Genomic DNA, 16,369 nt, shown 5'->3' with positions numbered 1-16,369 from the left:
CCTTCTGACCTATGTTCTATTTCATAAGAAAACTAAATAATGATTAGAGCCAAGATTCACTGTCTCCAAAGCCTATACTGTTAATTAGTAGTATGCCAGGTGGTCTATAAGAAAATATTTAATGATATTATGTTTTTATTGTTAGTTGAGATACTGGCTGGTAATTTATGCCTGTCGATTGAACTCAAAAGTAGAATGAAAAAAAAAAGTAGTCTCAATGAGAGTGACCAGAGCCCTTTTCTTTGTCCCTAAAATACTCTCAATCTGCAATTATGATTATGAAAGTGTTGCCAGTGTGAATTGGTCAGAATATGATCTGGGGAACTGAATGGCCTAGATTTACATCCCAGCTACACAACTTAGTACTTATGTAACTTTGGGCAAGTTTCTTAATCACACCGTGTTTAGTTTCACCATCAGTAAAATGGGAAGGATGATAGTGAGACTAAAAACAACAACTTCTGAGTGCCGTTATAAGAACTCAATGAATTGTGATTTTCATGTGACTCATTTCAGACTGAGCTTCTTGCTTTAGAAAACAGTCTGACCAGAATTGTTTCAGGTAATTTAACAGTTTTGAAAGCCTTTATGATTTGTCTTTTCCCAAATTTAAATTAATAAAACATGCCAAATGAAAAATCTAGACATAATTACAAGAAAAAGCACTTTTCATCTTAACCTGAGGATGAAAATTGTGTTTGGGTAGCTTTTCAAAACATGATCTCATGTGGTTGTTAAATTATCTTGAATTCAATGATATCTTCTATTTTCCCTAAACTATACATTTATTTTCAGGATTTTATAACCTTTAAAAGTTGTTACCTTTAATTGGAAAGTGTTCTTTTGATGTCATTTTTATAGTTTAAGCCAAGAAATATTGAGTTTAATAATGCAATTGATGGATAATTCTAGTACAGTTTTCAACTCAGTATATTTTTCACTTCAAATGCAAGCCAAATGTGAACGTCATATTGTAAGCTCAGAAAACCTCCCAAGAATGTCCTTACATGATATTTGTTGGACTTCTGTGATAGGTTAGATAAAATATATTCAGAGGATGTGAGAGGAGAAATTGAGACAAGGAGACCCAACCAATGCTGTACAGTCATAAAGGAGCCAATGCTAGCTAACCCTGGACCACACTCAGGCTCGGGACTCCATTCAATTGCACAACAATGCAGTTTCAGTAAGCAGTGTTGAATTTGGATTTGGACATGTTGGTTTCAAAGTTCCTTTGAAATATCTATGTGAAATTGTCCAGCAGGACTGTGAGAAAGATTTTGTTACCCACTTAGTTTCAGAAGGTGTCTGCATATAGATGACAACCGCTGCTGCTGCTGCTAAGTCACTTCGGTTGTGTCCGACTCTGTGTGACTCCATAGACGGCAGCCCACCAGGCTCCCCTGTCCCTGGGATTTTCCAGGCAAGAGTACTGGAATGGGGTGCCTTCTCTGAGATGACAACTAAAGTCACTGCAATACAGGACAGGATGCAGGGAGGGCCTGAGGATATCCCAAATCCTGGTGTTAGCCAATATTTAATGGTTGAGCAGAGAGAAGCAGCCTGTAAATGGAGACCAGAGGAAAGGCTAAGAGGGAGGAGCAAAAGCAGAGAGTGTTATGGAAATCAAGGGAAGAGTGTGCTTCAGAAGGATAGAGTGAAGGGCAATGCCTAGTATAACTGAGGGACTAAGGAAGATAAGGACTTGGAAGCATTCACTCAATTTATCAAGACAGACATCGTTTGCATCACTGATCAAAGCTGTTTCAGAAGCCAAATGAAGGATCAAGCAACATTTCAATAGGTTGAGGAGGGGAAAAAAGTAGAGATGGTGATTAGAAACCTCCTTTTAGAGGTTTGGCTGAGATGAGGAGAAGGGACATGAGTAGCCAAAGAGAACCTTAGTTGGAGGGATTTTTTTCTTCAAAACTGGGAAAGATTTGAGTTTGTTTATGTTTATGGTATAAATGGAGTTAGGGATGGTGAGGAGATAATTGATGAAATAAGTCCCAGAGTGGCCCTGTGGTGATGAGAGCTAAAGGGGAGATTAACCATGTGTACCCTGGTAACCAAAGGAGAAGAAGAAAAACTATGTAGGCAAAGAATTGATGGTAGGATGTTGACGTTTAGTTGGAGGTTTATCATTTATCACAGAAATAATAATATCAACACTATTGTAAAGCTTAATAAGTATCAGCATCCATCTAAGCATTTTACACAGACAGTCATTTAATTCTCATAATGGCACTCAAAAGTTATTTTTAGTATCCCCATTTTACTAATGAGAGAAACTAAACATGATGAAATTAAGTAACTTGTCCGGTGTTACATAACTAATAAATTGTGTAGCTGGGATGTAAACCTAGGCCAGCCAATATCCTCAATCATATCTTTACTTATTATGCAATATTACTTCTCCATATATGAGCAACTGTCATTTATTTGAGTTCATATGTGGATTGTTTCATGAGTTTTATATCTCACTGAACCCCAAAAATGCCCCAATGAGGTGGCCTATAATCATAATAATCTCCATTTACAAACAAAGGCACTGACACACCGATAGTAAATAACCTGCTTAAAGTCAACCAACTGGGAAGTGTGTAAGCACAGGAGTCAGTTGATCTGCTGAATGAGGATATCACAGTGTTTGGGGTCAGACATATGAGGAGAGTGGAGGATGGTCGTCATTGCCCCAGTGGAGAACAGGAACCAGGACTAATTGGAGCCCAGAGATGGAATGCTAGGCAACTCCGAGGACCCAGGGTCGCTAGAAGTCATGAAATTGTGATGCATCAGTGAATCCAGCATAGAGGGAAAAGAATATGTTTTGAAATCTCAAAGAAGATAATAACAATACACTATTATGTTAGCTATCTATCACTGTATAACAAGTACCTCAAAACTTAATGGCTTAAGACATATTCCTTGTCTCACAGTTTCTGAAGATCAGGAATTTGTGAATAGCTTACCTGGGTAGTTCTGAGTTGGGGTCTCTCTTAAGGTCACAGTCAAGTTGTAAGTTGGTGCTACATCACCTGAAGGCTTGAATGGGGCTGGAGTGCCTTCTTCCAAGATGACTCAGTCACATGGCTTTTGGGGAGAGTTCTCACCATGTCGACCTACCTATCCAGAAGGGTGCCTTATTGATGGCACCTGGCTCACCCCAGAGTAAGTGATTCAAGAGAGAGCAAAGAGGAAGCCCCTTATGACCTAGTTTTGGAAGCTACACACCATCCCTTTTGATTCTATTAATACTTAAAAGTGAGTCACTGCATCCAGCCATATTAAGGGAAGATTTTCAAAGAATTTCTAAATATATTTTAAAATCACCCCACTGATACATGGTGATTTCTAAAGCAAAGAACCCCTTTCAAAACTTAAGGTCTTTTCCCACAACCAGTAAGCCCTGTGTCTGAGTGATACACAGTCCCCCTCAGGACAGGCAAAAGGAGGCGAACCTATTTGAGCAGAAAGCCTGAAATGTGGATGGTGCAACTCTCTGAAGCCCATTAGTTGAACACATTTTCAAAGTGCTGTAAAATGATGCATTTGTTTTCCTGTGGATTTTAGTGGGAGTCAAGCAGCTAAAGTATCTGGGCATTCTTTACAGATGGATTTCTGGGTTTGCTAGTTTCTTGCTTGGATTGCAGAGCTGAGAAACAGTGTCTGGGTTTCAGTGTGACCCTGCTTTATACCTAGACTTACAGCTGAGCTGCCTGAATAGGAAACAACAAGCCAGTGCCCTGTTAGCTCAGGCTTCACTGTAATTTTAAGGATGCACTGTGCCTTTCTTTTTTTCTTTAATGTCATTCTCTCAGTCCCCTTATTTCTTTATCTCAGACACAGAGGTCGTTTCCCACTGCTCTGCGGTATGCTCTTTTCTCTCCCAGAAACGCATGCCTGATCCTAAGAGAACCCGGCCACTGCTTTTGTTTCTCTCTCTCCAAAGCACAAACCCCATTTTGCTGCTGCTGCCTTTCCTGACCTCTGTCTACTCTCTAGTTCTAGAGGCCTCGTCTGGAAATAATATGATCAGCTGTCAGAAGGATTTTAATGCCTGGCTGAGTCACTGACAAAAATGTCCAACAGCAAAACCAACCATAATATCGTTTAGAAATTTAAAATCAGCCTGGGTCCTCTGTCTTTCCTCTAAATGTCTCCTGTCCTGTAAAGGAAATTAAGGTCCACATGTGATTTAGAGGGAACAGTGTGCTTAGCGGGGCAGATTTGGCCAAGACACTTTACATCTCTGAGGCCCTATAGTTTTGTCTTTAAAATAAGCATGAAGTGGATTAATCCACTTAAAAGTGTCTATCACAGTGCCTGGCATGCAATAAGTGATAAAAAGAGTGCTAATTTTCTTCCTGTAAAAATTATAATCATGGTGCTATTAGGAGGGAAAGAGTGATTCAGTGGGCTATACATCCCCTACCCTGTTATTGCCTGGGCAGGTTATACACACCTCACCAGGTAATAAGGTCTGGGATTGCAGAAGGCTTGTGATTGATGACTCAAAAACCTGATTTACCTCAATTCAGTTCTATTCAGGAAAGAAGTCACAGATACCTAAACAACTCTTGCATTGTGGAAAGCACCACAAAATGGAAGAGACCCCCAAGATATGAGCAAACTACTTTTTTTGTAGCCAAAACACATAGCAAGTCATCATTGTGTACTAACTTGGGAAAGGCAAGTGGATTTTTTAGTACAGACTGTTCAGACTCAACTTTAGAGATAGAAAGCCTTTAGAATTTATAGTCAAGTCCTCTACCTTACAGATGAGAAACTACCATCCAAAAAGTTTATTTTGATAAATATATTTTGAACATTTATTTCAGATATTACTTAGATGCAAGATTATATGTCTCTTTAAGCCAGTCCACTACTTACCACATACATTTCCTAGAGAAATTCTGAGTGTGTGAATGAATGAATGAATATGTTAGGTAGTTAGAATAGGAAAAAGGAGTCCAAAATCCCGGTGGATAAAAGACAAAGGAGGGAGAAGCATGAAAATGGAACAGAGGAAGGTCCGAGGATGGGAGTGAGAACCTCAGGTGAAACAAACAGCCCTCCTGGCTAGCCTAATTTACATAGGGCAGGCTCAGGGGGAGGAGAAAAAAACACATAAAAAGAGGAGCCAAAATTGAGCCCTCTATTTTTTTTGGTTGACCTGCCCTCACGCCTCAAGGATGTATTTTCCTTTGCCTGGCAAATAAAACTGAGCAGTAACCAAGCTGTAACACTGATCCACTGTTGCAAATTTTTGATGCAGTGAGACAGAATGGAGGAAATTACACACGCCCCCGGCAAATAAGTTGAAAGACTTGCCCAGGGTCACAAATTAGTAATTAGAGGAACTACAACTTAAAGTTCCATCTCCTGACTTCCTACCAGGTACTCCCAGGTGAGACCAGAACATGCGTAAAAATAACTAGGAAAATTCCAGCCAGTGCCCTATATCAACTCCAACATGATTGATTTAAGCCTATCCAAGTAGAACAGATGCTCCTGAACAATGTTCAATTCTGCCACAGTGTCTCTAGATCAGTTCTCTCCTGACAATGATAATGGCCCTACAGATGTCCTATATAAAGACCCTCCACCTCATTAACTCCTTGAGCAATTTCTGTTACATTCCCTCTTTGTTGAAAAGTCAAGGTACACAGACGCCTTCAGTTCAGTTCAGTTCAGTTCAGTCGCTCAGTCATGTCCGACTCTTTGCGACCCCATGAATCACAGCACGCCAGGCCTCCCTGTCCATCACCAACTCCCAGAGTTCACTCAGACTCATGTCCATTGAGTCAGTGATGCCATCCAGCTATCTCATCCTCTGTCGTCCCCTTCTCCTCCTGCCCCCAATTCCTCCCAGCATCAGAGTCTTTTCCAATGAGTCAACTCTTGCATGAGGTGGCCAAAGTACTGGAGTTTCAGCTTTAGCATCATTCCCTCCAAAGAAATCCCAGGGCTGATCTCCTTCAGAATGGACTGGTTGGATCTCCTTGCAGTCCAAGGGACTCTCAAGAGTCTTCTCCAAAACCACAGTTCAAAAGCATCAATTCTTCGGTGCTGAGCTTTCTTCACAGTCCAACTCTCACATCCATACATGACCACAGGAAAAACCATAGCCTTGACTAGACAAACCTTTCTTGGCAAAGTAATGTCTCTGCTTTTGAATATGCTATCTAGGTTGGTCATAACTTTCCTTCCAAGGAGTAAGCGTCTTTTAATTTCATGGCTGCAGTCACCATCTGCAGTGATTTTGGAGCCCAGAAAAATAAAGTCTGACACTGTTTCCACTGTTTCCCCATCTATTTCCCATGAAGTGATGGGACCGGATGCCATGATCTTCATTTTCTGAATGTTAAGCTTTAAGCCAACTTTTTCACTCTCCACTTTCACTTTCATCAAGAGGCTTTTTAGTTCCTCTTCACTTTCTGCCATAAGGGTGGTGTCATCTGCATATCTGAGGTTATTGATATTTCTCCCAGCAATCTTGATTCCAGCTTGTGTTTCTTCCAGTCCAGTGTTTCTCATGATGTACTCTGCATATAAGTTAAATAAGCAGGGTGACAATATACAGCCTTGACATACTCCTTTTCCTATTTGGAACCAGTCTGTTGTTCCATGTCCAGTTCTAACTGTTGCTTCCTGACCTGCATACAGATTTCTCAAGAGGCAGGTCAGGTGGTCTGGTATTCCCATCTCTTTCAGAATTTTCCACAGTTTATTGTGATCCACAGAAGCCTTGGAACCAGACATCACCAAGCAGCCAGACAAAGTGGTGTACCGTAGATTAATGAATGACATACTAAGTATCGAAAATCCATTTCTGTGCAGATTTCCCTTCTATGTATAGATACCAATGTAATTACCAATCATGAAGATCACTTGATATGTAGACCTTTCAGACACCATTCGCCCTTCTAAACACAGATTCCTCATTTGAACTGCAAAATATAGAATATTATTTGAGTGATTCTCTTCTCAGTTCTCTCAAGGGTGGTATATAACATGTACCATCCTGTAATCTTAGGAGAGGAAATGATCTGTTATATACAATCAATACTGCAGAACATTAGAGTTTGATTCTCCAGGAAACACTGGCTGAGAAATGTGCTGGAGTAATCCGTATACCTACAGGCCACAGTTGTTCTTGCTATGCACACGTGCACATGCCCATACACACACGTTTCCAAAAACATCCTCTGTTTATGAGCTCTTAACAATAAAAATGGATGCATTACCTCCAGAATTTTGTCAGAGGAAAAATTCATTTGTATTCATGTGCTACGAAGGCATTATTTTTTTCTATTTGAAAAACATAACAGGAAGATCAGCATATCTTTTGTAGATATGCAAATTGTAAGTTGAACAAAAATAGACTGCTGGTATGTTTGTTATGAGGAATATTAAGTAGATTTTGTAGAAAAGTTGGACCCAAGTGGATTCCTCTGAAGTATTTAGGAAGTTATTTCCAACTCTGCATTTAATCAGCAAACATTTCCAGAATATCACCATCTTAAATGACCTACGAGGACATAAAAAGAAAAAAAACAGTTGCATATTTTAAGCAACTGATTACTAATTTGTTTTCTTTACTTATATTGATTAGCTTAAATACCTGTGTTAAACAGAAATCAATGATTTGTCTCCCATCATTTCATTTTGGTCACTAGTTTGCAATTGGAAAATCAGTTTATAGTTGGTAAAATAAAGCCCAACTTGACAGGGAATTCACATTTGTAGATTGCCTGAAAAATCTACCAGACAAAGTGCCAGTTACTTACAGCAAATGTACTTGCCAGTTACACTATAATCTCATCTAATCCCCATGAAGTAAGCAGTTTTATCATTTCCCTTTTACAGATTAAAAATGTGAGATTCATATTCACACACTGTTGACAGAACTGGGATTCAAAGAGATTTCCATGCCCCAAATGTTCATGATTGTTCTAGGAGTCAACATACCTTCTTCCAGTGATGACTAGAAAATAATTTAGGACATTTAACTTATTTTTTTGATTTATATCCTCTATTATTCAGCAGAAAAAAATATTTGCCAAAATATAACCACCTTTAAGTTATCTTCACATAAGATTCAAAGAAATGGGAGCAATAAAATGAAGAAATTAAAATTCATGAGTGTAAACTTGACCCTCCTATCATAACTAATTGAAATGTTTAGTATTTCCAAACAGCTGATGCACCATGTTTCACAAGAAAAGAAAGTAAAAACTGAAGACTGAAGTACCAATGTCCTTGGAATATTGTGGTAGGGGAAACATATATAGAATATAGTCAGATGATTTAATTATGTTCTTTTAATCTCAGATCATGGTAATTACGTCAGGTTGGCCCGCAAGCATTTTCACTCCTTTATTCATTTGAAAATGTCAGTTTCACTTATGGTCTTTAATTAGGTTCCCAAGAATTAGAAAACATGCCCTGTATCTCAGCTAGAATGTGTCTAGGGTTCACCATCATTAACCTCTAGAAAATCTACATGCCCCTCACAGAACTGCTTTGGGGTTCCCTCTTTCTTGGCATGGAGCCTTGGGGAACTGCTGTTAGGAAAGAGACAACAGTAACCTAAAGTGCTTTCTTTTGTCCAAAAGTACAATGCATAGGCACTTTAAGAATAGGAGAAAGTCTTCTGCTAAGTCTTTTTCAACAAAGCATTAATATTTATTAACTTGCACTCTGCAGTAGAATGAATGTTTTATGATCAAAAACAAGTAACAACAAAATGGAAATTTTAACCACAAGCGACCTACTCTTTCAGTGATAAAGAACTCAGGATGGGGTTAGCCAACCACACTCTCTGTAGTTCAGGGGTGAGGGGACTCTCATTCACTCATCTAGACAAAAGAGTCATTGAATACTGCTCCATGTGATTACTGGAAGCAATAATCACAAATTTATGGGCTTCCTTTATCAATGAGAGCCAACAAGAATGAAGCTGTGAATTAATGTTATATTATGCTATATTAACAAATAAAGACATATTTAAAAGGACTGAAGGATATTTCAAAAGCTCAGAATTACCCATTTTAAATGTAGATTAGATCAATTCCCAAAAAATTCATATAAGAGAGAGTTTTTAATTTTCAACTGTCTCAAGTTTTATTTAAATTAATTCATTCACTATTCATTGAGTAGATTATGTGTGCCAGGCACATAGAAATGTGGGGTTTTGAATCAGCATCAAGGTATAAAATATGACTTTTATGAGATCTTTTCTACTAACACTGTCTTTATTAAATCACTTTGTAATTCCTTTATCAAACTACTCAATCTTACTACAGCTTTTCCTGATGAGTTATTTCATACCAAAAATGAACAAGAGCATTTCAACTCTATAATTAATGTATAGACTGCATAAAGGCACAGAAATAAAAGCCCTTTCACGTTTATTTCTCTTGTCAATTTCAGTGATTCAGTACAGAGATAACTGTATGGAGTTTGTATAACAATGAGTTCGTTGAATGTTCCTTTTCATAGTCTTGAGTGAAGTTTTTACCTAAATATTCTAATACATCATTTTGTTTCCATTGTGTCTAAACAGTTTGGGAAAGGGGAATGAATAACCATGGATTTTGGAATCAGGCAGACCTGGATGTGAATTCTGGTTCTGTGTGTATGAACTCTTATAAAACCTATGTCATCTCCATCTCTGTTTCCTCATATACACAATAAACATAACAGCATCTACCTTGCATGATTGTTTCAAGGAAGATAGATAATGTATAAAGCAACTAGCTCACAATAGGTTTTGTTTTTCTTTTTAGATCAAAAGTCTAAAAGACCATACTAAGCATTGTTCTCTTTTAGGTAGTATAATTCACCATGAAATTAAGATAACACAACCAAAAAATACAACAGAGATGAACATTTTAAGCCTGATTCATATTCATCTCATGGGACAGTTATTTTTACATTCAGTGTTTCCACTTAAGGTGTCTAAGAAGAACAGTGTAGATTTTTAAATAATAGACCTTCAGACTACTGAATGAGAGCAGTCACTCCTACTCAATTCCCTACCCTCCACCCCTAACCCTCCACTATACTCCCCAATCATGACTGCTCTTCTGTGCCTGTTAGAGTGTGGACACAATTGAGAGAAGAAACATAGAAGCAAAAAAAACCTAAAAATTATTTTTGGTTCATCAGCATGTATAAACAATCAACTCCAAAATGAAACAGACATTCACATGCCAGTTTTTGAGAACACTAAAATCACAAACTCTTCTTTCTATATAGAAAGAATCCAAAAATTAAATAAATACATAATCCTTTAAGCATAATCATGCTTTGAATAGAACATTTACTATAAATCTTGCTTCTACCTGAAACAGTATTAAAAAGAGGATATAGACTATTTTTTCACTGTCCCAAAGAATTTATTTCACTTCCCTCTCTCTCTTTCCTGTCTGTCTGATTCTCCTTTTCATATTTAATACTCTTTTCTCTGACTTCTGCCCCTTCCTTTTGACATTCTACAGGTGGTCCGGCCGTATCAGACCATGTCCAATCCCATGAGCAAGCTCACAGTTCTCAACAGTATGCATTCCCACTTCATTCTGGCCGACAATGGGACCACTGGAAAGTATGGAGCAGAGGTGAAACTTAGGAGACAACTGGAAAAGCATATTTCACTCCAGAAGATAAACACAAGTAAGTCTACTGCTGTCTACTCATGCCTCATAGCAAATAGGATAAAAGTGAGGAAATTTCAAATGCAGACCATTATTTCTACATGGCTAATGGTTAGAATTAGAGGAAGTCACCTAGAGGGGGATGATTGGAGGCTCAAGAAGTGATTATATAATTAGTGGACTCAAGCTCATTCATTATGTGTGAAAAATCCAACCCCATCTGGAGTTTATAAATGCAGATAAGCCTTTCTTTCCAAACTTTTTTCTACATTCTTTACACAATGCTCTAAGGAGGGAAAGCACCCTGGAGAAATTTTTTCCACTTATTAAGCTATTTTGGGTGGCTAAAAGAAAAGAAAACAGTTTTTGATGTTAGCATAGATCTGGCTGTGCAAAGGCATTTCAAGGGAACTGACATTCTCTAAACTAAAGCATAATGTCTAACCATCTTGATGAAACTTTAATTCTGTCTCTTAATTTTATGTATGTATTCATTCACTGTCTCTAGATACCTACATATTTAGATATATATGTGTATTTATGGGTACCATGTAATACTTAGCCTATGGTTTCACTAAAATTATCTCTTAAGTATTTATGTGTTCTATGCAATATTTATTATGTATCCATTTAACTATAGAAGGTAGCATTGTAAAAACAACGATGCTCCTGAAATCACTAAATGGCTTGATTTAAATATAAAAGAGAAATATAAACAATCTACTGTCCTTCCTCACAAAATAAAATTCAGTTTGTTTTCGCAAAGTAACACATGGCTTCATGGCAGATTCAGGCTTTGTGGTAACTCTGTGTTCCATCAGGGAAACTTGGCTTTAATTGATTGAACTTTCAAAGCCTGCAGTTCCAAATAATAAAAGATTTTCTTTGGCTCAGTAAGTTTTCAGAATCTCAGTGTAACACAATTCAACGGGTCCAAATGGCTTTTCTCATCTCTCGTCTTTTCTCTGCATCATCCAGAATGGATTGTGCTTGCTGTCACCACCTTCCTCCCAGAACTGGGATGCCAGAGCTGTCAAACCATAACTTGTCTTTCCTATATTCTGTTTTCTGGTTCCACCTTTTAGGAGCTACTGCTGTTTTAACAGTCAAGTTTCACACCTTCATCTTTTTCACAGAGAAGTCTGGAATAATAAATTGTGATGTAGGCCTGAAGTCAAAATTATATTAGAAAACTCTCTTCTATCTAAGAAACTTCAATAGTCTTTGGAAAGAGAAAACACAGGATTACCCAAAGGTAACAATCTTTGGGGGGAAAAAAGAGTAGAAAAGACTAGAAAATCCATCCAGAAACCAGCAGAGATCAAAAGTAAAAAAGCACTATTGCTAATGGGTGGTTGTTATACTAAAATTGAATTTTATTATAATATTTGATAGAAAAGCAAATCTTATCTAATTAATGTTATCTATTTAGGTTTTCATAGGCTTTAGGATTACTTTTTTTTTTACACCAGCAGGTTAAGAAGGAGCCTAAATAGGAGTAACCTGAAAGCTGAAGGAGATGGAAGCAGGGTAGACAAAGAGCAAATGCAGGGTCAAGTTCAGTGCTTAGTAATGAGACCACATTTGTCCAGACACACAAACCATGCCATTGTGTCAGGTCCTGATGGCAGCTGGGCCAGATATATTCATTAGTGTTGTGAAGAGAGCTAGGGGTGTAGTTGTGTAAATTGTATTCTTAGCTATGGAGGTGCCAGCAGGAGCTAAAACCTAGCCAGAGCTGTATGTGCCAAACCCTGTGCCTTATTGGCTGCCTGAGGAAAGATACTCTTTTCTAATTGGTCATTCCAGAGAAGGCACCCTTTTTTAATTTGGAGATGCACCTTTCTCCAAAGCTCCCTGAGGTGCTATCTGTGGGAATGGCCCTGCAGAGGAGGCTTGTGGACAGTGGCTGGACCTCCATGAGGAGCAAAGCCCAGCAGCATAGAGTTGAAGAGCAGGCCAAGGCTTGTGGCATCAGGGATTCTGGAGAAGCCAGGACACCATGTACATGCTTCATATCAGTCATGTGACACTGGACCCTTGCAAGCATATCAAGGCAGGTAATGACATGCACACATGTTGACAAGTGGAGCCCCAATCAGGGGTCTAGGCCACAAAATAGGGAATAAGCACAGATCCAGGTTCCAAGCTGAAAGAAGGGTCAGAGAAGCTGGCTTGAGATTCCTGAAATACTTCAAGTCCACAAATAAGATTAGACCTCAGATCTGGGGTAGGGGCTGAGCCCCTTGGTTAGTCTGAATGATAGTCGCTGGAACAGAATGGGGGTAGACAGAGGCAAATAGTCATTTCATTCATCATAATTTGGAAACATAATTTTCCTCCTTGCTTTATGGACTGTATTTGAGGCTTTAAGAAATCCATAGGCTTCCATTCAATGCAAATAATTCAGTGAGAAAAAGAGGGTTAAAGATGCCCAGAGGAGATCCCTAAAGTCACAGGAAGTTAAAAGGCTCAGGACCAAGAATTTGCCACAAGTTGTAGTGAATGATGCTATGAGTTAGCTCTTCTACCAGTTCTATGCCTGAACTTGGCAGTGGGAGGATGGCCAACTTATTCACTTTTCCAGGGACTTTCTTAGATTTACTGTTGAAAGTTCCATGTTCTGGGCCCGCTCTGTCTCAAGCAAACACAGATTGTACATCACCCTCCATATCAGACTCATGAGTCATTAACTCTACTTCTCTTTTTACTGCATTTACCCCACAAAACAGGGGAGGAACAATGAGGACCTCAGAGCTTAAGGAGTGACCCAGACTTCTGGAAGTAAAGAAAGACCTTGAGACGTCCATTCAGTTAGCAGCAACGCAAAGTGCCCACTAAGAACCCCAAAGTCTCCAGAATAGGACTGACTGAGAAATAAGGGGCGAAAGTTGACCTGTTTAAAATAGGAAACAGCAGAAGTAAGAATATAAACTGTTAACGCACTTCTGCTCTCTAATCTGAACACTTTTTTTCTTTATAATTAACAACAGTTTGCTTCTTATTAAAAATAAATTTCTATTACGTAACTATTCTAAAAATTACATCTTAATTTCCTTCTTCAAAAGTTTAAGAAATCTATAATACAACAGGAGAACTCAAGTTTAGGAAGCCCTAATTTAGCCTCTGGAAGATTAGACCCTCCACCAAGATACCAGAGTAATACTATCACCACCTTTTATGCCTAGGATGACTCCAGGGATGTCTGAACACACTCAGCATTTTCCTATTGAGGTGTCATTCCTCCTCATCACTTAGGGGTGACCTGCATACCATAGGAATTTTTCCATGAGTCTATTTTCTCAAATAAATGACAATCTTATGAAGAGTATTTTCCTTAAACATTAAGTAAATCTTTCTCAAGAGACTTTTTAAGCCCTTTCTCATCAACATGACAATTATGAATAATAACATACTACAAGCACCAGCATCTAAGGCTTTTCTCAGTGCTCCGGCATTCATTATCTCATCTCTCCCGTCCCCCACTCATTCCTGCTGTCAGCAGTCCTTCCCAAAGGACTGTTGTCATTGGTTACTGAAGGACTTCTTTGTTTTGAAAGGAGAATCTTTTGGGATGTGAGTGGCTGAAGAGCACACTTCCATTTACAGTTTTCTAAACTTCAGATTTAACGTGCAAAGCTTTCCCCATCATGCCTTTAGAAAACAAATATTTCTTGAACTCTTATTATGTACCAGTCACAATTAAGGTCCAGAAAAGCTGCAGTAGATAATTCATTGAGCCAAGTCAAGAGGGGCGAACACATTAATAAATAAATAGGTAAATACATGTAGTAAGAAAGCCATTAAGAAAAATAAAACAGAGGAAGGTATACATGTGTTTCTCGTGAGTACATGTGCCTGCATGCATGCACATATGTGTGTCGGGAGGAAAGTTTAGATTAGGTGATCAGGAATGGCCACCATGACGGTGTAATGTGTAAGCAAAAAACTGAATGAAGTGAGGGGGCCAGCTCTGAAAAGAGCATTCTGAGAAGAGTGAAAGCAGGAACAAAGACCCAGGTCTTTGATGACAAGCTCGATCTTAGAGTTGGAGTTCATTCTAACAGAGTTTTGATCTGGCAAGTTACAGCATCTCCCTAATGGTTTAAAACATCACTCTGCTGTTGTATGTAGAGATCTGACTGACATGGGGGCAAGATTAAAGGCAGGTAGATGTTTCATAGGCTATTATCATAATGCAGGTGAGAGATGACAGTATTTCAAATTAGGATGATAGTAATAAAAGTAGTAAAAAGCAGTAGATTCAAATATATACTTATGTGGTAAAATATACATAACATAAAATTTACTATTTTAATATTTTTAAGTATACAGTTCAGTGTGTGAAATACATTTACATTGTTGTATAATCATCAGCACTGTCTATCCTCAGAACCTTTCATCATTCCAAACCGAAACTCTATATGCATTAAACACTGACTCATCTTTATTCTCTCTCTTCAATCCCTGCTAACCATTATTCAACTTTATATCTTTATGAATTTGCCTGTTCTAGATACCTCATATATATAGAATCATACAATATTGGTACTAAGATATATTTTGAAGGTAGAGCTCAAGAAGAGTGCTATAAATTGAGTATTCAGGAGAAAGAATAGACACATCAAGGTTACTGCACAGTCATCCTTACAGACACCAGTGTATTCTTAAAGAACAGGACTAGTGGGAGCCCCCCATGAGTAAGTTTCTACAGAAAGAAAAGGGAGTTGAAAACCAGTCTCAAGGGAGCTGAGACAAAGTCCTTGAGAAGGAGGGAGATGATGAGATTCAGTGCACAAATGAAGAATGTGGCCCTAGGTAGGCCAGGGGAGTTGCATCCTGGGTGGCCAGAGTGAAGGTAGAGTCAATGGGCACAGATGTGGATGGAATGGAACATTTTCTGCTGGGAAGATTGGGTAGTTCTCTATAGATGCCTTCTGTATCTGAAGAAAATAATACAGGAGATCATTGGCTAAGAGTGTGAAAGGGCAAGGGGTATAGAAGATTAGGGAGAAAAAAAGAGAAAACAATTGTAGAGGCCCAGAGAGTGAGCTGCCTAGGGAAATGTAGGATTGCCCACTTGGTATTTGTGGTCATAGTTTTACAGAGGCATGGATCATCATTGTTGTGTGTTTTTTTCCCAGGCATGTTCAGCTTGAGTAGGAAAATAAGCATAGAGTTAGACTGAGAGCCTGTTGGTTTTTTGCTAAGCAAGTAGACAAGAGGAAAAGAGAATCAAGGGAGTGAGGCTGTATGCACTCTCTCTATATACCTATAGCCCAGGAGTATTTTCAGTATCTGAATGAAAGCCATGCTTCCCCACCCATTTCTGTGCCCATTCATGACAGCATAAAATCATTCATCTAAAAGATAAGAATACAGTGCAGAGAAGTGATTAAGAGAATTCTCAAAGATGACCTACATCTTTAGTTAGTATTCCCAAGCATTATATTAATTTCAGACTTTTGAATAAAAAGCATTCATCATAAACAATCCCTCATATTTATTTTATTGTTGTTCACATATTCATTTAAGTTGAATCAAGTTAGCACAATGCTGGGAATATAGTAGCTCTTCAATAAACACATGTTAACTGAAAGACTGAATACCAAGGGACGGCTCCAGAAAGTAGCATATAAGTAACCTGATGAGACTTTAAAACTCCAAGCATATTTTCTACATACATTTTTACTGTTAAAAATTTCCAA

General features: G+C 38.4%; 1 protein-coding gene across 9 annotated transcripts in view; it reads left to right on the top strand.

The window, feature by feature from the left end:
• TRPM3 (transient receptor potential cation channel subfamily M member 3) overlaps positions 1-16,369 on the top strand; it is a 607,343-nt gene that overhangs the window by 327,209 nt on the left and 263,765 nt on the right. For all 9 annotated transcript variants that reach the window (XM_059889200.1, XM_059889199.1, XM_059889198.1 and 6 more), the window contains one exon: positions 10,509-10,680. In XM_059889200.1, the coding sequence (XP_059745183.1) occupies positions 10,509-10,680 (172 nt within the window). The remainder of the gene's footprint in view (positions 1-10,508; positions 10,681-16,369) is intronic.

Source organism: Bos taurus, chromosome 8 (assembly GCF_002263795.3).
Source record: "Bos taurus isolate L1 Dominette 01449 registration number 42190680 breed Hereford chromosome 8, ARS-UCD2.0, whole genome shotgun sequence".
NCBI classification, from domain to species: Eukaryota; Metazoa; Chordata; class Mammalia; order Artiodactyla; family Bovidae; genus Bos; species Bos taurus.
This window is presented reverse-complemented; position numbering and strand designations above follow the sequence as displayed.